The sequence below is a fragment of the Caretta caretta genome, chromosome 3 (assembly GCF_965140235.1).
Source record: "Caretta caretta isolate rCarCar2 chromosome 3, rCarCar1.hap1, whole genome shotgun sequence".
Taxonomy (NCBI): Eukaryota; Metazoa; Chordata; order Testudines; family Cheloniidae; genus Caretta; species Caretta caretta.
The window spans coordinates 83,687,395-83,711,479 of NC_134208.1; the positions used below are offsets into that span (position 1 = coordinate 83,687,395).

Consider the following 24,085-nt stretch of genomic DNA (forward strand, 5'->3'; position numbering starts at 1 on the left):
TATCTGTAGCACCTTTCCCCTGAGGTCCTCAAAGCATTATACAGAACATTAATTAAGTCTTTTTCTCATTTATCCTTGGTTTAGCATATCCAACAACATTACATAATTTAGGACAGGAAAAATGACTCAGAGTATCGGTGAGTATCAGAGTAACAGCCGTGTTAGTCTGTATTCGCAAAAAGAAAAGGAGTACTTGTGGCACCTTAGAGACTAACCAATTTATTTGAGCATGAGCTTTCGTGAGCTACAGCTCACTTCATCGGATGCATACCGATGAAGTGAGCTGTAGCTCACGAAAGCTCATGCTCAAATAAATTGGTTAGTCTCTAAGGTGCCACAAGTACTCCTTTTCTTTTAGTGAGTATCAGTTGTCCTTGGAAATTCTTATGGATTGCACTGTAATGTTGCAGCAACATCTCAGAAGATATCAGGTGAAGTTTTCCCAGACAAGCATATGCCAGCTGATATGGTCTGATATGTGATCATCTCCTTGGCACAAAAGCACAGCAATGAATTTAATACATTACAGATTTTTCTCAAATCTGCTAGAGCCCTTGCATGTTCCAGAGTGCCAAAATTCTTTGATGGGTTTATGCTGGAGAGGATGTGTGAGAGGATCAACTCTCTTGCATAAGTTGTAGAAACAAGTAATTATTTACCGACTGAGCACAAAGTCAGACTTGTTCTCCGTGGCAGTATGTCATAAATTTGGGTCTTGGGTAAACTCAGGGACAATTCAATCTGTCATGATACAAGTCCTGAAATAGGTAGAATTCTCAGTTATGATCAACTAACATAGGATCAAGAAAGCAGAAAGATAAGACAAACATATACAATTAATTATTTGGTTTATTGGTTCATGTGACAGTGTTCAAGAACATAATTTATAACAAAGCAGGATGAAAGAGGTTTAACCTATTTTGTTTGCTTTAACAAAATCATGATGTGTAGCAACCTTTCTGTACTTCAGACCCACTAAAGATTCATGCTGGTAGTTCAGAAACTGCCATGACTTGCACGTAATCTTCTACCATTTGGAATTGATGCTATAATTTTGTTTTTCTCTGTACCAAGACATTTCTCAATGTTGGGTGATGTTCCAGAATATAGCTGTCTGTTTTTATCAAACATCTATTCTTTGCTTCGACATCCTCTTCTGTTCCAAATAAATAAACAGACTTAATTAATTAGAGGTACCTGAGAGAGGTGATGAGCATAGGACTGAGATGCAACTCCTGAGTTCTAATGGTGACATTGACGCCCCTTCCACTCTCTGTGCCCTTGGATAGGTCACTTAATCTCTCTCTCTCTCTCTGTCACTACACCTCTATGTGAAGAATAAACTTAGCTACATGACAAGAGTGTTGCAAAGTTTAGTTATGTCAGGTGCTATATACCACACAAAGTGCTATATTATACACAAAATGTTTGCAAAGTGAGGTAGACCACATAGCTAGTATGTTAAGAAAAAGGTTGCAATTAAACTGGAGCCTAAGGATCAGGATCTGGTCAATTAAATAGCACCTATAATTATCACTAATTACCAGATTTTAGAAGACTTTCAGATGGATTAGACCAGATGCCTTAAATTAACAAAATGTTTAATAAACAACATCTTTCCTTCCTTACACATTTGGTCAGTCAAAGAGCTATGATAATGTAAATATATAGAGAGGTCAAATAAACATTTCTCCCTCGTTTATTTTAAAAGCACAGATACTAATTAGATGTAAAATTTTCAAATTTGCCAACTGGAAATTATAAAATTGTAAATAAAATATCTCATGAGACTGAAGCCACATGAAGTTTTTCATGACTCTATGGAAAGTCTCTTTTCCTCTGCTGCTTCTTCCATTCTGTTTTATTTACATTTGACCTAGTTTTAAAATGGATAACTGTGACAACTGTGACTCTTCAGTCTTAGTCTAGTATAAATTAAATAGATAGAAGTATACATTCTAGATATAGGAAAGTTCTCCTTATTCTTAAGGACTAGAACATAGTCTAGCTGCTCTCAATATTGCCTGATGCACCTTTCAAAGATGCTGTCACCTATGCATAGCAAATGCTGCCCTCTGCTGGCACTATTCACTTACATAAAAGTATCCAAAGCACATCTTAGCCTTGGTCTACACTATAGTTAGGTCGACATAATGCAGTTTATGTCGACCTAACACCTTGTCTACCCTACAAAGTTTTGTCGACAGAAGGCAGCTTTTGTCGACAAAACAGTGAATGCATACACACTGCGATGCAACTTTTGGCGGCAAAAATGCCCTGTTTTGGCAACAAAATAAAACCACCCCAACGAGAGACATAAGGCTTTTTGCACAAAATTTTTGTCAACAAAGTGCCAGTGTTGACACCACGCTTGATTTTATCACTTTAATTGGCCTCCAGGAGGTGTCCCACAATGCCCATCCTGACTGTTCTGGTCAGCAGTTTGAACTCCACTGCCCTGCAGCCAGGTAAACAACCATCTGCCCCTCCTGCTTAGAAGCCCTGGGAATTTTTGAAATTCCATTTCCTTTTGGCTCAGCATGGAGAGGTCTCATCACACCTTCCCAGGTGACCATGGCAAATTATCACAGCAAATGTTCTCCAGCTTGGACCATTGCAGAACTGCTGGATCTGATCAGTATATGGGGAGAGGAGGCTGTGCAGTCCCAGCTGCGCTTGAGCAGTAGGAATTTTGATACCTTCTGCGAAAAGATCTATGATTGGGACATGCTGCAGTGCAGAGCAAAGATAAAGGAGCTGAGGCAGGTGTACCATAAGGCGGGGGAGGCAAACCATCGCTCCAATGCTGCACCTAAGACCTGCCGGTTCTATAAGGAACTGGACACTATCCTTGGTGGCAACCTCACTTCCACTGCCAAGAGCCCCGTGGATACTTCGGCAGGCCTGGAGGTGGTGTAAAGAGCACCTAACCCTGAGGACGAAGTCATTGATGAAGAGGTGGAGTTAGATGACCAAGTGGAGCTCCTGGCAGGGTCGTCCGGTGGGGCAGGTAGCCAGCCAGGAACTGTTCACCACTCTGGAGGTGTCTACCAGTCTCAGCAGTTGCTCTTCAGCGAGCAAGAAGCAGGAGAGGAGATGCCTGGTACGTGGCTGTGGTTTGTGTAGTGTGGAGGTGGGTTCAGGGTATAGAAATATACAAAGCTGGCTGTGTTTCTGTGTGCTGGACATTCCCCTGTACAGCTAATCAGTACAGCGGAACAGGGTGTTGATGCATGCTGAGATCTCTAGGAAAGTTTCCTGGAGGTACTCAGCAATCTTCTGCCAAAGGTTCCTTGGCAGAGCTGCTTTGTTCCTTCCCCCATTGTAGGAAACTTTTCCACGCCATTCGGCAGTCACTTGGGCAGGGACCAAAGCAGCACACAGGTGAGCAGCATAGGGACCAGGGCGGAAGCCACAAGTGTGTAGTAGATGTGCCCTTGCTTCCCTGCTTACCCTAAGCAGTGAGATGTCTGCTATAATGACCCCCACTTGTGGAAAAGGTTGGGAGAATTTTTTCCCTAGTCAGCTGCACCGCAACCCTTGCAAAGTGCCCTTTACCCCATGTAGAGTGACCTGCACCCCCAGCCAACACTCACCACACTTTGAGTGTTCACCGAGATGTGTGCTTGCCAAGGGTCAGTGAGAAAGTGATTGTTATGTTACAAAAGGTGTATTTTACTGAAATGTTTCAGTGCTGTGCATGAACATAACAATCATGTTTCTGTGGATTGTTCCCTCTGCCTCAGCAGATGTAGCCTTCAGGAACACCCCACACATACCAGCCAAGTGTCTCCGCCAGATGAGAAAGCGCCCAAGAAGGAGCAAAGACGACACGTTCCAGGAGGCACTGCATTGCTCCAATGCAGAGAAAAGGGAACACAAGGAGTGGAGGGAAGCTGAATGGCAGGACAGAAAAGAAAATCAGGAGTTTGTTAAGGATGCTACTGAGAGGATGATTAAAGTCGTGGAGGAGCAAACAAAGATGCTGAAGTCCTTAATAATGCTGCAGACTGAGCAGATGCGTGCCCACTCTCCCCTGCAGCACATTCAGAACTCTTTTCTATACCCTGTCCCAAACTCTGACCTACAGTCCTTTCCGCTTTCTGGGACTTCTCGGTTTCCCTTTCACTCCACGCCCTGGACAACTTTCAAAAGGATAGCGGGACCTACAGATAGCTCTGAAAGTCTGCCCTTCCCTGATTCCGCCTTTCCCACCAAGCATCTTTGTGTGTGTGTCTTGTTTCTTGTGCAACAAGAGCAAAGATTTTGAATGGTAACTCATCTTTATTTGTTTCCTACAAATTGAGATAGCAGGCACCACCAATACCTACACAGGCACTTTCATCATTTGCTTACTGGAATGTAAGGCCCCAAATGTCACCATTATTTCCAAGGAAAACTACATGTAATGTAACATTGCAGCACCAATCACAGAGATATACATTACTGGTTCTCAATTTCAAAGTGTTGCCTCAAAGCCTCCCTGATTCGAATTGCCCCCCTCTGGGCCCCTCTGATAGTCTTGGTATCTGGCTGCTCAAAAACGTCAGCCAAGCGGTCTGCCTCAACACTCCACCCCGAGCAAATCTTTCACCCTTAGCTTCACAAAGATTATGCAATGTACAACATGCGGCTATGACCACGGGAATATTATCCTCATTGAGGTCTAGCCTGGCATAAAGGCATCGCCAGAGCGCCTTTAATCTGCCAAAGGCACATTCTACTGTCATCCGGCACATAGTCTGTTATTGACCTCTCCTTACTGCTGTCCAGGTTTCCCATATAAGGTTTCATGAGCCACGGCTGTAAGGCATGCCAGGTCTCCTAGGATCTATATGGGCATTTCAACATCCCCCACTGTAATCGGATGATACTAAACTGGGAGGAGTGGTAGATACGCTGGAGGGCAGGGATAGGATACAGAGGGACCTAGACAAATTGGAGGATTGGGCCAAAAGAAATCTGATGAGGTTCAATAAGGATAAGTGCAGGGTCCTGCACTTAGGACGAAAGAACCCAATGCACAGCTACAGACTAGGGACCGAATGGCTAGGCAGCAGTTCTGCGGAAAAGGACCTAGGGGTGACAGTGGACGAGAAGCTGGATATGAGCCAGCAGTGTGCCCTTGTTGCCAAGAAGGCCAATGGCATTTTGGGATGTATAAGTAGGGGCATAGCGAGCAGATCGAGGGACATGATCGTCCCCCTCTATTCGACATTGGTGAGGCCTCATCTGGAGTACTGTGTCCAGTTTTGGGCCCCACGCTACAAGAAGGATGTGGATAAATTGGAGAGAGTCCAGCGAAGGGCAACAAAAATGATTAGGGGTCTGGAACACATGAGTTATGAGGAGAGGCTGAGGGAACTGGGATTGTTTAGTCTGCAGAAGAGAAGAATGAAGGGGGATTTGATAGCTGCTTTCAACTACCTGAGAGGTAGTTCCAGAGAGGATGGTTCTAGACTATTCTCAGTGGTGGAAGAGGACAGGACAAGGAGTAATGGTCTCAAGTTGCAGTGGGGGAGGTTTAGGTTGGATATTAGGAAAAACTTTTTCACTAGGAGGGTGGTGAAACACTGGAATGCGTTGCCTAGGGAGGTGGCGGAATCTCCTTCCTTAGAAGTTTTTAAGGTCAGGCTTGACAAAGCCCTGGCTGGGATGATTTAATTGGGTATGGGTCCTGCTTTTGAGCAGGGGGTTGGACTAGATGACCTCCTGAGGTCCCTTCCAACCCTGATATTCTATGATTCTATGAAACTGAAGAACAACGATTAAGTGATTTAACCAACATAAGTCATACTTGCGGAGAACCAAGGATTCCTACCAGTCCTGGCCTCTCACCACTAGATCACATACTATTCTACAGCAAAGTAAAAAAAAAAAAAAAAAAAATACAGCAATCCATATCTTTCAAAGTGTTCCCACTATGTTTTTAGTTTGAAAGTTGTTTTGCCTCCTTGTAACCTGCAAACTGTAATTTACATATATTATTATTTGTAGTGCAGCAGTTCTCAAAGGCTCCAATCAGGATTGGGGCCCCACTGTGCTGGGGATGTACATATTTATAGGAAGACCCTGTCCCTGGCTTGAATAGATTAACTTTAATATGAAAGCAGGTGTAGCAAGCGTTTAAAATAGAGAGAGAGAGAGAGGTAGGGACTTAGTACTAAGTTAAGAAGCTCACTGGTGGAATTTTCAAAAGCACATAAGTGACTTAAGAGAACAAGTCCCCTGTAGCCCAGTGGGCCAGCTTACCTATATTATACTCATTGCTTTGTTATTCTGCGAGGAACCTACAGGCTTTTATCCTGTAAGATTTGGCTTTAATAGATAGTGTGAGGCTTGAGGCCTATAACCTTTGGCATAGATAAATTTAAGTAACTCATAAGTTATAGGGAACTGAAAGTAGCATGCAAGAGGGGGAATTTTGTCCAGAATACCGACATCAGCCACCCACAGAACATAGCTGATGCCAGCATCTGGAAGGTTCTGGACAGAATGTCCGACCGCAAAGGCGCCATGGTAACAAATTGACGTGTAACATCATACATATACTAACCTATAGAAAACTGACACCTTAAGGGTAGGAAATACAAATAAGGACCTTTATTGAATATGCATTGGACATGGTAACATCAGCATAACCTATTATAAAAGTAACCTCCCAGGGGCAGCAAGTAGAGAGATGTAGACCTTGGGAGGGGCCAGAATGATGGCCACTGGGGAAGATGAGGACAGTGACCGTGATGAGAGAGATAATGGTTAACATTCCAGGGTGTAAGTATGGCCATCTAAATGTACTTTCTGTATTATCTCTATCTGCCTTGTTGAGTTTGTGTGTGTATAACTTTGCTAAATTATTAATAAATCATTTAATTGTGTGTGTGTGTGTGTGTATATATATATATATATATATGAGTTCCTATAGTGTGAGTGTTGCACCTGTGTACATTTGGGTTCCCAAATTATATGATAATTTTACAGTAATCTAACTGGACCTGATCTTGGGGCAAGAACCTGTTAATCCTCAAGTTACAATTGTATATATTCAACTTTGGGTCAGGTGGTTATAGGTCACCTTGAAGATGGCATCTACAAGGGACATGTCAATGTGCGTACCTTGGTAGTCTATCACACTCTAACCCAAAAATGGAAAGTTCCACAGATGGCCTATTGCTCTAAAAAGGGGCCTCAGTATATCTGCAGATGTAATGTATTTGAGGCAAACACTATCTTCTGTCGACTGCAGGGAGAGCTCCAGAATCAATCATCGTTAGGGTGTATGGTCCAACTGACCAGATGGAAGACTCCTACAGAGAGGGTGACCAATGCTGGAAATAGCCAATTTTGCATAGTAACCAACCAGGAAAGGTTCCTTTTTGGTTCCTTGGAGTGTCGGGTCACAGATCCAAACTTCTGTTTTACTCCTAAGCAGTTTACCTCAATTGGAAATCAAGTGATTTCCCCTATTCCTGTCTTTGAAAACACAACCATTGTTCAATCTGATCCCTTCTATCAGGATTTGACTATCCTATATACCCCAACATTTTTAGTACATGTTCCCCCTCTGGGACTACAATTAAAACAGTTGGTTTCCTTTTCTCACCCAAGATATACAGTGGTTTTGCAATATTGTCAAATCCACAAATAAACCATAAGAGCAGAGCTCTAGAAACTCTGCTCTTGTGTGAGTGTCTGGCTTTTGACACTGGAAATTCCCTACTCACTCATTCTGTACCCAGAAACAACTCACATTTCTTTGGGTCCAGTTTCAAATTGGCCACCTTCAGCTTATCACAGACCATTTGTGAATGTTTTAGTGCACACCTGGATATAATCTAAGTATAGCAGACAGGCTGAGAGGGGATGCCATGTAATACCCTGTAATGTAATATCCATTAGCCTCTCAAATATACTTGATGCACTGCACAAGCCAAAAGCCATCACTATAAACTCCCATAAATCTTGACCTGCTACGAAAAGCAGTTTTTTCCTTAGTTTTTGGATTCAATTTCACTTGCCAATACTCATTTTGAAGATCCGTTATGGAAAACCAAATTGAACCTGCTAGGATATCATCTATTTGTGCTAATGGATAAGAATCTTTTAAAGTTACTTCATTTCATTTTCACAAAGTCTGGTGCTGCTATCCTTTTTCTTAACCAACACAAGGGCCCAACGACTGGTTGCAGGTTGATTATTTATGCCTTCCCCACACATTTCCGCAATGGCCTATAATGCCTTGTCCCTCTTTGCTACTGTTAAACAGGGAAGGGGCGCTTTAATGGGTTGGTTTTCCCCCAGTACCAACCATGTGCTGGACCAGTACAGAACAACCTATTTCTTTGCTGGATTCAGAGAACAGCTGAATCCTAACCAGAAAGTCATTTAGACACCCTGTTGTTCCTCATTTAAGTGTATAACACTGCCCTGGAACAGGTCCGATAGAAACTCTGAGAGCTCACCTTCACCCTTTTCTCCCTTGTACTTCTACTTTGTACCAGCATTTACCAGATCTACCGGTTCACACTTTGCAACCGTGGTTCCCTTTTTCACTGTTTGCTGCTTCACTTGTCAAACGATAAGTAAACAAACAGGGATCAATTCTTGTTTCAGATCCACAAGCACTTTAGTATCTCAGATTCCGCCTAGAGACTCTTCTCCGCTTCCTGCTCCCCAAGTCTCATAAAGGTTTCAGCCACTCCTCATCTTTTCCCTTGCTGGAAAGCTACCACAGCATGTAGCTGTTATAATGGTTTCTGCTCCTTGGAGCACGACAACTCTTTCACTGCAAACCAATTGCATACAAACCATGTGTATAACCTGGGCCATATCTTTAAAGGGAATTTCTACAGACTGAATTTATAAGACCCCTTTCCTGGCATTGATTACACAGTTATTAGCCACAATGAACTCCAAACAAATTATCATCCACTATTTCAGCTACCCACACTTCTTGCTTGAATTCCAGAGATCCAACCTTCACACAGTCTCCTGAGAGAGGTTGGGGTCCTATTGAAAAAACAGTATGTGATCATGTAATTAAAGACTTTATCATAATGCATATGCACAAGGAAGCTGAATTAAGGTCGTACAGGCAACCTTAATTCTGGCATTTCCTAACTTTTGAGAGCTTAACTTTGCAACCTTAATAATGTTGTTTGAACCCAGGTTTTTTGTGTGTAATTAACATAGGAACCATCATACCAGATCAGATCATTGGTCTGTCTAGTTCAGTATATTGTTTCTGGAAGTAGTCAATATCAGAGCCTTCAGTGGAAGGTGCAAGAAACCCCACAGTGGACCTTTTAAAGAACAGTCAGACCATATAGCTCATGTCAGTAGGTCAGTACGAAAATTTCTTAGAGTAAATCTTCAGAATGTAACCATAGGTAAAATGTAATCACTGTCTTTTACCTTTAAATTCACAAAGCTGTCCAGTACACTTACACTGTCAACCATGCCTTGAGTTTTACATTTTTTATACCATACTCCTCACCATGGTATCAGAGTGTTTTAGCTATCTGTGTTCTTCATCTTCAACCTCAGACATGTAACTGAATTACAGGTCATGCCCCAAGTTTTATTATTTCTCTCTTGAATCATAATCATAAGGGTATTGTCTTGATTCTGTGCATCATCAGCCAAACTGCTTAGAGAAGAATGATTTCCCTGGAATCTGTAGAAAGGACTTTATATATTTATGTTGTTCAATATGTAAATTCACAAGCTTCTAGGTTTTGAACAGTTTTTGACTTTTAGTAAATGTATGTATTCTAAATTGTATTGTTGTGTACATGATTTTCAGCACTCAGTATTCTTAATTATCAATCACTAGTCTTACGTATTTCATTAAGTCTGGACCTATAATCTAGTTCAGCATCAATCAATATAATATTTTCCCTTCATTTAGAAAAGGACATTTCATCTTAACTTATGTAAGGCATCTTTTATCTACGAAAAACTAGTTTCTATAGGACATACTGTGTTGTCATTGCTGAGCAGGATGTTTTATACTCTTGTTAAATGAAGAGCTAGCTATCCATGTATCTCTACCAGGAATATATAATGGAAATAGAAGAGTAACTCTGAGAACAGTACAGTCTACAGAGAACACTAAATAATAAACCTCCTACTTGAACGGACATGATGATAGCAGAACATGCATTAACTAGACAGAGAAACAAAAAAGTATAAAGTTGACAGCGCAGTCAGGCAAACTGAAGTGGACTAGCCTCTTGGTCAGGAGGTAGCCCATGTTAGTGCTAATGCATTTTGCATTAGTGTGTTGTTGATAAAATCTTGAGGCCTGGCATAAGAGTTAATTACAGAAATCTACAATGATTTTACCTCACCTGCATGTTTTACACAGGAGCAATGAGATCAACAGCAAATCAGATCCTTATCTGTGAAAGCTTATTACAGAAAGTCTGCTCAGCATATGAGATGGCTGACTGCTAATTTAAAATGACAAATGTGTCCTGCAGACTCCTGATCGTTTTAAAGTTCTTTGAGTCTTGATCAGAATTTTACAAAAACAAAAGGTATTCAGACAATACCAAAGAATGCACAATCAATCAAAAAGTAGATTTTAATTGTTGCCATTTGGAAAATTATTCAGATAACCAGATACATCCAAGAATGTTGAACTTTTTAATTGCTCAGGTAGGGGGATGAGGAATATCATCATTACCTTGTGACGGATTGGTATGAGGTAATCCTAACTAAAATTTAAAAGATGGAGTAATATACTCAGAGATGTTACTAACTAAAGTGCCATTCAGTACTCAATAAATCAGCCAACTTCTGGTATTTCTGGGACAGGATATGTGAATTCAGAATATTAATTATGGCTTGAAAAGTCCATTATATTAAGGCTTATGAAATGAAATAAAATAAAATACAGCCTGTCAGAATTGTAAAGTTTAGAAAACCGCCATTTCTCTATCAGTTGCCACCAATCTTGCAGACATAGATTAATGGTAGTCAGAACCTAATCTGTGTTGAGTGATCAGGAGCCTTTCAGAATGTGCAAAACTTCAAAGGAGATGTATTGCTGAGGGCTCAGTATTATCCGAGCAGGGTCTCAGGTTTAACCAGACTTTTTAAGTTGAATATATTTTTGCTTTATAAAAATAATACCCAGCTCTTTTATAAAACTTTTCATCCATAGATCTCAAATTTTGAAAGGCGTTTAGGTGCCTAACAATAAAGGTAGGCACTAGTGGAATTTGAATATGCACTTTTAGAAATCCCACTAGCCACCTATCTGCATCTTTAGGCACCTAAATACCTTTCAAAATCTGACCCAAAGTGCATTACAAAGTTAACAGGTGGGAACCTAAGGCACAGAGAGGTGAAGTGATTTGCCCCAGGTCATGTAGCAGGCCAATAGCAGAACCAGAAATAGAACTCAGGTCTCCTTCTATGAGGCAACACTGCCTCCTTAGTAGCAAGTAGTACTTGGGTTTCTGTAATATTTACTAGTTTATACTTGTACGTGCTGTCATATTTTGAAAGAAGAAAAGAAGTTGTTTTTGCCAGACCTAGTTTTTCCATCATGAATCATGACAGAAGGAAGCATAACTGTCTGTGATGATGCATGAGCTCCATTTCCAGTGATATGCTGGCCACATCCAGATTTATATTTCTTCAGCAGGTGTGTCCAACACTATCACAGTGCCTGCCAGAGAGCGGCAGCTGGATAAGGACCAGCTGGCAATATGGGAGGGGGGAAAGCTTTTGAGGTGCTCTGAAGGGCTGGAACCATGTTTTCTTGTGTTTGTACAATGACTAACACAATGGGTCCCTAATCATGACTGGAGCCTCTGAATATTACTACAGTTAAAAAAGCCAGAACCTCCAGTACAATGCAACTGCTTTTTGCTGTAGTGCGGGTGTAATCTGGCCATAAAGCTTGATTAACTGGCCCAGAGATCCTTCAGTGGGATAGCACCAATGTAGGGGTGCTAATGCCATGCACCCTTCATGCTGCCCATGTAGCAGGGACATGAGAATGGGGAAGGGGGTATCATCAGGATGCCCTGTCACATTAACCCTCAGCTGCATTTTTGGTCTCTTCTGATATTACCTAATGTAAATTCAAACTGGTTAAACACAGCAGAGAGGGAGCTGCCTACCCAGAGCAGCAGTACATTGGGGAGTGCAAAGATAAGCTTTAAAGTACCATAAAAGCATTTATAAATTGGGTAATTATTCTTATGCCTAGTTTACAGATGGGGAAAGTAAGGCTCAAAGTCATTAAGTGATTCATCCAAGATAACAAAACAAGCCACTGTTGGAACTAGGATTAAAATCCACTGTGCTTGTTTGCTAGGCCCACGCCCTTCTACACAAACTTGGAAAAGAAAAGGTCATAGAGTTCTTACATGGAGAGAACTATCGCTCTTAGAAAGCCCGCCTAGGTCTGTCTTTCATATGACACTAATGTGATTAGTTTTTCCTGTTGCCAAGAGATATTACTGTCTACATCTCAGTTACAGGTAGGCAGGTGTGCAGCTTGGCAGTGATGTCAAAGATCATTCCAGTCAGAATAGAACAGATATGGTTGCCAGGTCTCTCTGTTCAGGAGATTTGCATAGCAGTTCCCATGGTGCTCTCTGCACATATTTACCAAGCATTATTGCGTAGATTTGGCTTCTAAACAAGAATATGGGTTTGGCTTATCAATAGTATAGAACCTATTTCCAAGCTTGAGGAGTGCTCAAACTCATCTAGCTGTAGCTTTATTTGGTTTGGGATATCTCTTTGTTTAAATTGCCCACCTTTTGCATTGCTGAAGTACCTCAAGGTCTTCTTTTACACTTGTTAGGAGGTATATTTTAGCTGTCTATAAATTGAGTGTGTGTATATTAGATCTTGATATACATAAAAACTAACCACAGTTTATAAAAAACCTTGTTGCTCTTTACAGATTTGAAACACATTAGCTTTATTTTTGTCTGTTCTACAACTATTTCAGTTTCTATTAAAGTATAATTTGCATTATCGCACTTTTTAGCCTCCATGAGTGGGAGTCCATTGGGTTAATTAATTGTAATTTTTATTGTCAGAAGATATACATCTAAGTGGATGGTGGCAGGATGGATGAAAATTTATGATTATAAAAAAATTTAAATTAAAAAAATCTGATTTAAAAAACATTTTTCTTTTTAAAAAAACCTATTTAAAATTAATTGTGAGATTATGACAATCTGTGTTAAAGCACAAACTTAGTATAATCCATTACAATAATTTACATTAAAAATATACAAGCAGAACATTTTCTGCCAAATTGCTAAAGCAAGTCAAACATGGTGGAAGTCGCTCACTAAGCACCTGGAAGCAAAATTTGTTGATGTGCTTAACTAACTTTTGAAAGCAGTAGCAGGTTCAGAGAGAATATTTTCTTAATTTCAGTTTATTTAACGAGTTAAATTCGATTACTAGTTCATTCACAGTTAAGAAACCAACTGGGTGTTGAAAAGCAGGAAAGCTTGTTTTTCTCTTCTAATATATGAATAAAAATGAGGTGTGTGAGGATGAGATCTACCAGTTCTAAAATCTTGAAGGACATGGTGACCAGAAACAATTAGTTCAATTCACTAACCACTTCCTTTATTTAATAAATCATAGAATCATAGGACTGGAAGGAACCTTGAGAGGTCATCTAGTCCAGTCCCCTGCACTCAAGGCATTATTATCTAATATAATAAGCAAGTATTATCTAGACCAGTGCTACTCAAAGTGATGGTCTGCAGACTGGTGCTGGTCCGCAAGCCATCGGCTGCCAGTCTGTGCGCACATTGGGAAAAAAAATTGCTGGTCCCCCACATCAGATAGCTTGAGAAGCACTGATCTAGACCATCCCTGACAGGAGTTTGTCCAACCTGCTCTTAAAAGTCCCCAACCTCCCTGGGCAATTTATTCCAGTGCTTAACCACTCTGACTGGAAGTTTTTCCTAATGTCCAATCTAAAATCAGTTAATTTTTAAATGCAAAACATGTTTTGCTAAACTTACATAAGAAAAAAGTATCCATCATGTTTAAAGTAGTTTTATTTAACAAGTAAAAAGCAATTTTAAATGCTGCTTTGTGCAGTTTTAATTGAATTCCAATTTCCATCCAAATGCAAGATGACACAAATCACAAGTAAAAAATTATCATCTATTAAAAAAGTCAATCACTATCTTCTAACATAATTTTTAAAAAATCAGAATCTGAATAATTGTATGTTAAGCTATATAATTTCTTAAAGTGTATGGATATAGTGTGTCCTCCTGGTTAACAAAAAGGGATACCAATTTTTACCGAACAGTGAGAATCAACTTTTCTTAAGGAAAATAAGAAATACAAATGCAAAACAAGATTAAAATAGATTATTTAAATCAAGGGTGTCTGCTTGCTCATTTAAATCACTTTGATTTAAATCAATCCACCATGGTGGATGGGTGTTTGGTTTGGAGTTCTGTAATATTTTGTACTTTTTTCTTTTCTTTTATTAATTGGCTTTTAGTTTGGGAGATGTGCCTCCATCCTTGAAAGGACTGTCCCTAAAATGAGTCAGGGCAGCCCAAGTCACTACTTGAGAAGTAGAGTGCAAAACTACCCTGTATGGGTTACTAATGCCTTAGAACTTGGAGCTGCAGTAGAAGAATGCTTAGTCTGGTCATGTGCTAGAATGGACCTGAGTGGTTATTCACTTATGTATTTCTTTGGAATTACAGATATGTGCTTATTCTTCTTCTCAAATACCATCAGGACACTTCCCAGTGTCCCTTACATGCATTCTGGAATGCAGAAGTATTTAGTCTTCTCTGCGTATTCCAGGAGACCTGGAATAGGAGTTATCACTAGCTGAAACATTTGATTATGGCCAACTCACTAATCCTTGGATGCATCATGGTACACACTGTACATCATTTGCTCTGGTATACAATATGACTGCTGTCCAGTTTGCTGGTATTTCAGTCAGATTAATCTGGTGTTAAACTGGATTGTTTCAGCTTGATATCTTCTGCAGAATTTCCATCCACAAATTCTTCCACAACTTCCTTAAACTTTTCCTGCTTTATCTGATCCAGATGATGCAGCTGTTCTTGGTCCACATTCCAGCTGCGAGATACATCACTCATGGAATGGGGAGGTGAAATGAAGTGAAAAATAAACTCCGTGCTTAATTGTTGAGTGACTACCCAATATATAACACCCTAAAGACAGCTAAAATACTTATATACTTTAATATTACTTTTCCATGATGTAGGTAATTGCTGTAGTTGGCATAGGAATGTTGCATGGTTATGAATGGGAGGGGAAGGGATCCATGGGAACCCTTGAGATATTAGAGAAGTTTTAGGAGCATCCATGCCTTCCTCTGCTGAAGGAGCTGGAAACTGGTTGCCTCAGTTTCACTATTTCTTGAGAAGATTTTTCTGGAATGTCTTTCAGAACTTCACTCTCCCTTGTTTGTGTATCTTATATAGACAACCTCTTCTCTACAAGATCTTAATTCTTGTGGCTCTCTTCCATTTGACTGATGCTTTGGATGTAGGGAGAGAGACTTGAAACCAAGGTCCTGGTCACTTCTAGTAATTAAAGATCTCCTACAATTTCTTTTAAGAGGAGAGGTGTGAGCCCTGAGGTCCAGGTGAAATTCCAGTTGGGTAATTGCATTTGACCTACAAAAAACTTCCCCTGGTACTCTCAGTTGGATAACATTTTTTTACTTCCTGTTCTAAGCTGTTGTTTAAAGGTGTTGCTATGCACTGTCACCATATTTAATTGTAGAAGTAGATGCATTTCATTAATGGATGAAGGGATTTCTGTGTTGATAGAGAAAAATCCTGCATGTTCCATTCAAGGCACTGAACTACCTCTTTATGAGTAAGGCAAATAGGATTTGGCCCATAAGTTGTAAATCAGTGTGCAAGACTTTTTCTTCTAAGCACAGTTACATATGAATAGCTCAATATAAAATATTCCCTGCAGTAATATAGTGTTAACTGTATTGGGGACATCATTGACTCTTGCAGGAAAAATGTAGACCTGTGAACTTAGGTCTTGAGAGTGACAAGATGGATGAGGTAATTATTGTTTATTGGATCACTTTGTGTGGGTGGAAGGGACAATCTCTCACAGGAAGAGGAAGAGCTCTGAGGAAGAGCTCTGTGAAGCTTGAAAGCTTGTCCCTTCCACCAACAGAAGGTGGTCCAATGAAAGATATTACCTCACTCACCTTGTGTCTCTCATATCCTGGGACCAACATGGCTACAAAAACACTGCAAACAGCTTAGGTCTTGATGTATAAATAGTGCAGAAAATCATTTTAAACAGATTTGCTTGTGTGTTCTTGCATGTGATATTTATCTCAGTGTGTATCTTCTGTTAATGATTTCAGATCTTTAAATGAACATTTAACCTTTTCATTAAAGCTTTTAATTCAGTATTAATGGTAGATCAAGTTTTGAACTGTATGTAATATCGTGACATCTCTTTCAGAATCTGGAAAGTTAGACAATTGCTCTTAGTTGTGCCAAATACATTTCTAATTAAGATTTAGTATCTAAACTATGGATTTGTGTTTTGACTGCAGATTTTGCTACTGAAAAGCATCAATAATGGATTTTTCTAATAGCAGTCCAAATTATTCATAATTTGGGTTGATTTTGTAGCTAAACAATATGTTCAGTCTGTTCCTCTGCTGATTTTGCCTTATTGCTGTTATTGTGTTTAAGATTGTCATAGGGGTCATAATGTGTTGTCAAAAAGCAGATGAGAAGTTTTCAGGTGAGCCAAATTCTGAACAATCAAGTACTGTTAGGTTGAGACATCAACAATAGGAATGTGCAATCAGAAATGGAAGACGGTGAAACCGAAGCTTCTCTGAGACAAACGATATAAAGAAGGAAAAGAAGAAATATTTTGGAAGAGTTTTCATCCTCCATGCTGTAATTGTAGTATTTTGAAATGTAGGGTTAATGTATCATTCTCTCTGTAGTGGGCATTCCAGTGATCACTTTTTTTTTTTTTTTTTTAATTTCAGCCAGTTGGAGCTAGCGACTATTTGGAAATATCTAAGAATTTTGACACAGTCTTTGTTCGTAACATACCACTATTTACCATAGCAAAAAGGACCCAAGCTCGCCGCTTCATTACTCTTATTGATACATTTTATGATCATAAGGTGAGAACTAAGTGTTTCAGTTACACATGTATTATAATGTTGTTTGGCCATTTTATAAATTAATCCTGTCTTCCATCAGGTAACAAGTAAGACCATCTTATTTTAGATAACATTGTCAGCTATAGTAGAATCTCACATTTAGTTCAGTCACATACATAATTTGCACACACAAAAATGGCAGTTTCTCTGCATTTTTTGGCAAAGACTTGACAACAGAGGTAGTATATTACTGAGATGACTACTTCTATAAAATTTGCCATGATCATGTCCAGCCAAGACTCATTGGGTGCCTTTACAATCATTCAAATACACAATAAATGTTGCAACATCCATTTTAAAAAATCAAGTCAAATAGACTGCTATCACCTCTGTTATCACTTTTAGTGCACAATTGTTTGCTCACCAATCCAGGACAGAGCTCCATGGGGGCTGACCCCAGAGCCCGCACAGAACCCCATTGAAGCCATTGGGGCTCCATGCTGGTGGAAGGGTCTGCTCACAGGCAGCTAAGTGGAGGATCAGGGCCTTATTTTTTCACAAGTTTCAAGTAATTGGCCAGGTGTCTCCCAGGCATTAGCGTGAACTAGCAAGGTCCTGCTATATTTTAATTTCTTCCTTTACCCTTAGTAAGAGTGGTTTGGGTACTGAGAGAGGAAAGAGGTCACTTACATTTTTCATATTTAAATAGAAAGTAATGACCATGTCCAGAAAATTGTCTTTGATCATTTAATAATGTTGAATATTCTTCTTTGAAGACCTACTCCTATAAGACTCTCACTCTTGAGTTTGCAAAAAGAAAAGGAGTACTTGTGGCACCTTAGAGACTGCCACAAGTACTCCTTTTCTTTTTGCGAATACAGACTAACACGGCTGTTACTCTGACTCTTGAGTTTGTGCTCCTTAGTACAATGTCACAAAACTTCCAGCTTAATTCCAGGATTGAAAATCCTATGTGATGTCTTCAGAGAAGCAGAATTACAGGGAATTAATTTTCCTTTATTTTTATTTTTCAAAAACATAACTTACTTTGGCTTTTTCCATATCTGAAATGTACATATTTTCCCTTATTAAAGGTACCTTCGCTTAGGAGTAAAATCTGGCCATTTCTAGACATTTGTAATCTATGAAGTGTTTTTTTTTTAAAGTGAGAAATTATTGTTAACACTTTGAAAATTTGTGAGCTTAGCGTAATACGATGATGTTTTAAAACAAACACTGATTTCAATGGGACTTAAGCATGTGCTTAAATTTAGGTAGGTCCTTATTTGTCCTTCCTGAATAGGGATGTTTTACTGAATCAAGAAATAAACAATTAAATGGGTGGTGTCATTCTAGAACTAAAGAATGTGCCACTGAGTATTCTGGAGCTAAGATCAGGCTAGATGATTTTAATTTGGAAGGGACAATTGGCATGTTAGCACAGCCAGTCGGGACTAATAATGAAGAGAATATTAAAGTGTTAATATATTTGTTAAAATGTGATCTTAATTTTAGAAGAAACATTGATTGTAGATTTTAAATCAGGTTGCAGAACTGCTAATGGAACAGTAATGATAAATGCACCACTTAACTTGGATTTACAAAGGTTTCAATCATGGGGAAGCAAAATCAGCACTATTAAAATAACAAAAAAGGCATTTCATATTTAAGCTGATCATTTTAAAAGAGTAATGAAAATATTAAGTTCCATCCTGTGTGTGATTATATATGTACACACTTAAATATGTATGCAATCAGGAAATATCAATTGAGATATCAGTCTTTTACAAGATGATCATAAAGACCCCGATTCACCAAGAAACTTAAGTACCTGCCTAACTTTAAGCATGTGAAGTTTAGTCTTATTGAAGTCAGTTAGGAACCTGCTTAAATACCATGCTGAACTGGGACAAAATACAGTGTCTTAGAAAATATGTATGCATAGGCATGGAGTAACAAAATCAGAGATACTTATTTTTGCAATCTGTTACCTCTTAGTATCATCTCTAAGAAGCACATCAGGTGATCATGAAATATGACCTCCTCCAAAGTACATATGAGCATTAAGCAACATTATCCCTATTTACCCTATAACTAATCCTGTGGAAAAATCATCTAAAAAATCACAGTTAAAACTTAATACATACTAATCTATATTTTTTCCATCATTGTGAAACTAAATATTTGTGGAGACTGATCTGCAATGGAAATCTTTTGTCTGGGATCTATCCATATTCTGTACACTGTCCACAATGCTATTACAGTATGTTTATATCATAAACCTCATAGGGATATCGGTACTTCACTGTATACAGTAGCTCTTCAAATCCAATCTGAAAATAGTTATTCCAGCCTTAATAGTATTATTAAAAAGTAGTAATGATAAAACTCAAGCTAAATTTTTAACTCACTTGAATTTTGAGAGTCCAAAATGAAGTGGCCAAACTGAACTTTTAGAAAGACTTCATATTCCTTAAACATTCAGCTGATTGGAATGTCTGTGCAGTTCATTTATCCTCTCAGTGCAACCCTAACTAGTGAGAATCCATAATTTCCCGGTGGTTTTCATATTGCTTTTTTAAAAAGGTAGATTACAGCGGTAAATATTATGTCATATAACAAATATTCTGAGGTGACACAGTTAGGTGGATCCATTCCTGCTGAATGACTCACTGAGGGGAGAAAGCACTTGCCACCCTGGCATGTGCATAAAAAGTCTTCAAGCTGTTATTCAGAAAAAGACCTGGTTAATTAGAGTTAATATCACTATCTATTTCCTTGTCTCTCACAAGTGACTAAATAATAAATCCAGGTAGCTGCAGTGCTAGTGGGTGGGTGAAAGTTAAGATACTTGGAAAAACGAAGTGAAGTCCTGGAAAGCTTTTCCCATACGAGATGTGTGTGTAGAACACAAGTGATGGCGCCAATGCACATTTCTCCCTGTTTCAGATACGCATTATTTGTTCTGCACTGACACCTCTCCAAAGCTTGTTTCCGCTAGAGCATCATGACAGTGGCCTGGAGGAAAGCAGAATACTGATGGATGATTTGGGGTTGAGCCAGGTGAGTGATATCAACATCATCTCCTTTTGTTACAAAAGAGCATAATTGTCTTTGGTCTGATATCAGGGCACCAGTGCAGGAGAAAGAATGAGGTAAACATTTACCAGGTGGCTTGCTGCTGTGTAGTAGAATCCATGCACCACAGTTGTTACTTTTCTAATTACATATTTTACTGTATCTGTATGGTCAAGGAAAAGATCAATAGATTTGGATCCATTTTGCATAAATCTAGGGATCATTTTATATCTTAATATTCTATGTATTTGCTCAACAATTATGAAAATACTGACAGACCCAAGCTTCACCCTGATGTAATTTCAGTGAGTTCAGTGGAGTTGCACCAGGCATCAGTTTAGCTCACTATGTTTAACAACTGGAAATGACAAATAAATTGTCAGTTGTATCTCTTTGTAGAGATGCAGAGCTACCTTACAAGTCTGTCCACTGGCTACTGGTCTCAGTTGTATCTCTTTGTAGAGATGCAGAGCTACCTTACAAGTCTGTCCACTGGCTACTGGTCTGAGTGGCTCCTAATAAGTTTGTGTTTGTTACAAGGGAATCTACCTAGTTGATTTATTACAATTGCTAATAGCTTTTAAAATAATTTTTAACTAGATCGCTCCATATAGGGCATTTTTCTGCAATTTTTTTGGATGACTCAAATGAATTAAACCTCTGGCAATGTGCATTACGGTGTACACAAAGCAAGCAATACTGGCCCCCAAAAGTATTGCCTGTCTTCTGATTGCTTAAATTCATCTAAGGTTTGGGATTACTTAACATTTGTTATAATTATTTAATTTTAAGGAAAGAATAAAACCATATTTTACCAGTGATGGTAATCAGCCATTAAACTGTAGCAATTGTATGTTAAAACAATCAAGAAAATGTAGCTCTGTACTGAGTCAGTCAACAAAAAAGTGGAAGTAGGCGCCAACATCATCATTTTCCTTTTAGCCCACATATATTGCTTTGTCATATTTCTACAGAGAATTGAGTGGCTGAAACAGGGATTTCCTTTAACATTACTTCGAGGGTTTTTACATTTTATTTCCTTTTTGGTACCCTATACTGTCCACTGTCTTGTATTATTTAGCTCTCTAAAGAATTTAGAGGTATAGTTTGGATGGGATGCTGATCAAAATAGATCCGTGCCTCACAGTTCTGTGTCGTTTTTTATATATCAATCTAGGATTCAGCTGGAGGACTTTCCATGTTTACAGGAGAGGAGGAAATCTTTGCATTTCAACGAACTATCTCACGACTTACAGAAATGCAGACTGAACAATATTGGAAAGATGGGGACAGAAGCAAGAAATAGTTGTAGCTCAAAGATGAACAAAACCTCTGAGAACACAAAAATAGTATATAAAGAAAAAAGATTCTAATAGAATTGGAAGCATTTTTAATATAAATGAATTGATTATTATTGCACTTATCCTCTGGACCATAACTTTTCATCTGCAATGTTGCCATTTCAAATTTAAGAGCTTCGTAAATTGTGGTTTTTGTTTTGGTTTAGGTTTCTTTGACACCCGCAGCTTGTGGATCTGTTATTATGCCTTTTATATTTCAGTTTTTTTGTCCGGTACAGCATGACTTCAGTATTCAACATGGTTAACTGGTTAACTTCTTAGTCTGCTGCTCAAGTCAACCATATAGGCAGGGGTCACAGTAAATCAGGGATGCACATCTTAGTGGTTTATGCACTATTTTTGTCATATTTATGAGAGCTTGCACAAAAAGAAAGATCAAAGCCACACAAATCCAATTTACTTGTATTTTTTACTCTGCTCCCTCTAGAGTCAGTCTGTAAGATTCTAGAACTCCTGTGTCCTATCTTTTTATTTTCGTAACTCTGACTTGTAGCCATCTGCTGAACTTCAAATTTCCTCTCTTCTACTGCAAGGATATGCTTCACTCTCTGATAGTTTCCTGAGGTACATATTGTTTGCTGTCAATCTAATGAGGCTGCTGCTCCATCTTACTGCCTGAAAGCCAAGGGCCTGATCCTGGGGACGGGATGAGCCCTAGCCGGAGGTGAGGGTACTTGTCACCTTAGAGGTCCAAGTTAAAAATGGTGACTAAATAAAAAAAAAATAAATAAACTATGCAAGGGAGAGAGTAAAATGTAATAGAAAAGTGGAAATTAATACTTTTTCAAGACTTTCCATCAAAGCACAAGAAAGAAGAGTCCATCTCTACTGCCAGCTGGGTGTTCCTGCCAGAAGATGGGGGATGGGACTTCATGGTACTTGGTACTTTCTATCCTAAAAGTTCTAAGGCCTGGGCTACACTACATTTTCTCCTATGTTTCTATAAACAGCCGTGTACTGGCCAGTGTCGACTTGGGCGTGACTTGATCACACTTTATAGTACAATTGAGTCAAGAGACAAGATTACAACTAGAGCCCTGCAAATCCGCGGGTATCCACTTTATATCCGTGGACCATTTCTGCGGATAGCAGTGTAGATGTGGATACAAATTTTGTATCCACGCAGGGCTCTGATGTTAATAGCTGGGCGGGCAGCTGTGAGGAACCACAGCACGGATCCTCCACCTGCCCTGGGTGAGGAGCCTGGGGGTCAGGGACAATGGGCAGTGGGATGCTCAGGCCCCATGCCCAGGGCAGGTGGAGGGTCCGCCACAGCTCCCCACAGCTGCCAGCTCGCTCTCCCTGACCCAGTTCTGGCTGGGGAGGCGGGCGGCTCGGAGCCACAACCCAGCCACGGTAAGAGTCAGGTGGGGGAAGTGGTGGGGAGCCATGGCGGACCCTCTACCTGCCCTGGGCGAGGCGTCCAAGCAGCCCCCAGGCAGCTCCACAGGTCTCCCCTCTCCGCTGGACCAGCCACAGCAGACTCTCCCTCTGCTCCCAGTGCGGGGGGGAGGCCGAAAGCAGGCCGTGGCCCCACCCCCCAGGCTCCCTGCCTGGCTGAGGGCAGTTGCGGGAGGGTCTGCGACTCCCCACAGCTGCCCATGGCTCTCCCCGACCGGGCTCCGGTGGGCGGGATGCCTCCAAGCCTCAGCCCAGCCCCCAGGGTAGAGCCCTGCAAATCCGCCCGCGGATATCTGCAGATAATTTTTGCGGATAGCAGATCGGATGCAGATACACATTTGTGTATCTGCGCAGGGCTCTAATTCCAACATGGTTACATTTTACAGTGGAGATGAAACCTTAACTGTGGTGTGTAACCATGACCCCTCTACTTGTAGCATGAACTTGCCTTTCGTTAAAATTGCCTTGGATATTTTTTAAGCCTAGTTTTAATAAAGCTATGTACTGTCCTTTCTGACGAGTACATTATTTCTATTAGAAACCATTTGTAACAGCATGTTTCAAAACAGTTTCACTGGATAGGGCAAATGGTTGCAGACAGGGCATAAAAGGATTGTCTTTATCGTGTAAAGACACATTTTGTTTGAATTTCTATCTCACCGTTGGTTCTTCTGAGAAGAATCCATGTACCGCGTATGGCTCAGTATTATTGTTTTTCTCTCCCCATCGATTAGCAACCTGATCAAACTGCTGCTATAACAGCCACTACCATGAAACTGTCTAAAAGGAACTAGTCCTTTGGGCTTCATGGCCGTATACTTTTTTAGGTGGTGGAGCCATATACTTGATGTATTACTCCAGCGTGACCTGGTTTTCTTTGGAGCTATATGCTGGGTGTATTAATCCTACAAGGTTTGCCACTCTGATCATCTCTTTGCACTGGAAGACACCCACGTTTGCTACACCTGTACTTCAAATCACTTTCAAAGTCTGTACATACATGTATACTTCTATAAATACAAGATTTTTCATTCACACAAAGGGGTGATAAAAGAGAATTGTAAAGTATTTATGAAAAAAAACCATT

At 39.8% G+C, this 24,085-nt stretch overlaps 1 protein-coding gene and 1 long non-coding RNA gene across 4 annotated transcripts in view; both read left to right on the forward strand.

The window, feature by feature from the left end:
* The window catches only part of AFG1L (AFG1 like ATPase), a 135,545-nt gene extending 113,114 nt beyond the window's left edge, over window positions 1-22,431 (forward strand). For all 3 annotated transcript variants that reach the window (XM_075126624.1, XM_048844860.2, XM_075126625.1), the window contains 3 exons: window positions 17,039-17,179; window positions 20,108-20,221; window positions 21,414-22,431. In XM_075126624.1, coding sequence (XP_074982725.1) covers window positions 17,039-17,179; window positions 20,108-20,221; window positions 21,414-21,542 — 384 coding nt within the window. In that variant the 3' untranslated portion in view covers window positions 21,543-22,431. The remainder of the gene's footprint in view (window positions 1-17,038; window positions 17,180-20,107; window positions 20,222-21,413) is intronic.
* On the forward strand, window positions 349-6,878 carry LOC142071541 (uncharacterized). The gene is made up of 2 exons (XR_012667632.1): window positions 349-3,103; window positions 3,750-6,878. It is a non-coding gene; the product is annotated as an uncharacterized LOC142071541 (long non-coding RNA).
* Window positions 22,432-24,085: the final 1,654 nt, after the last annotated feature.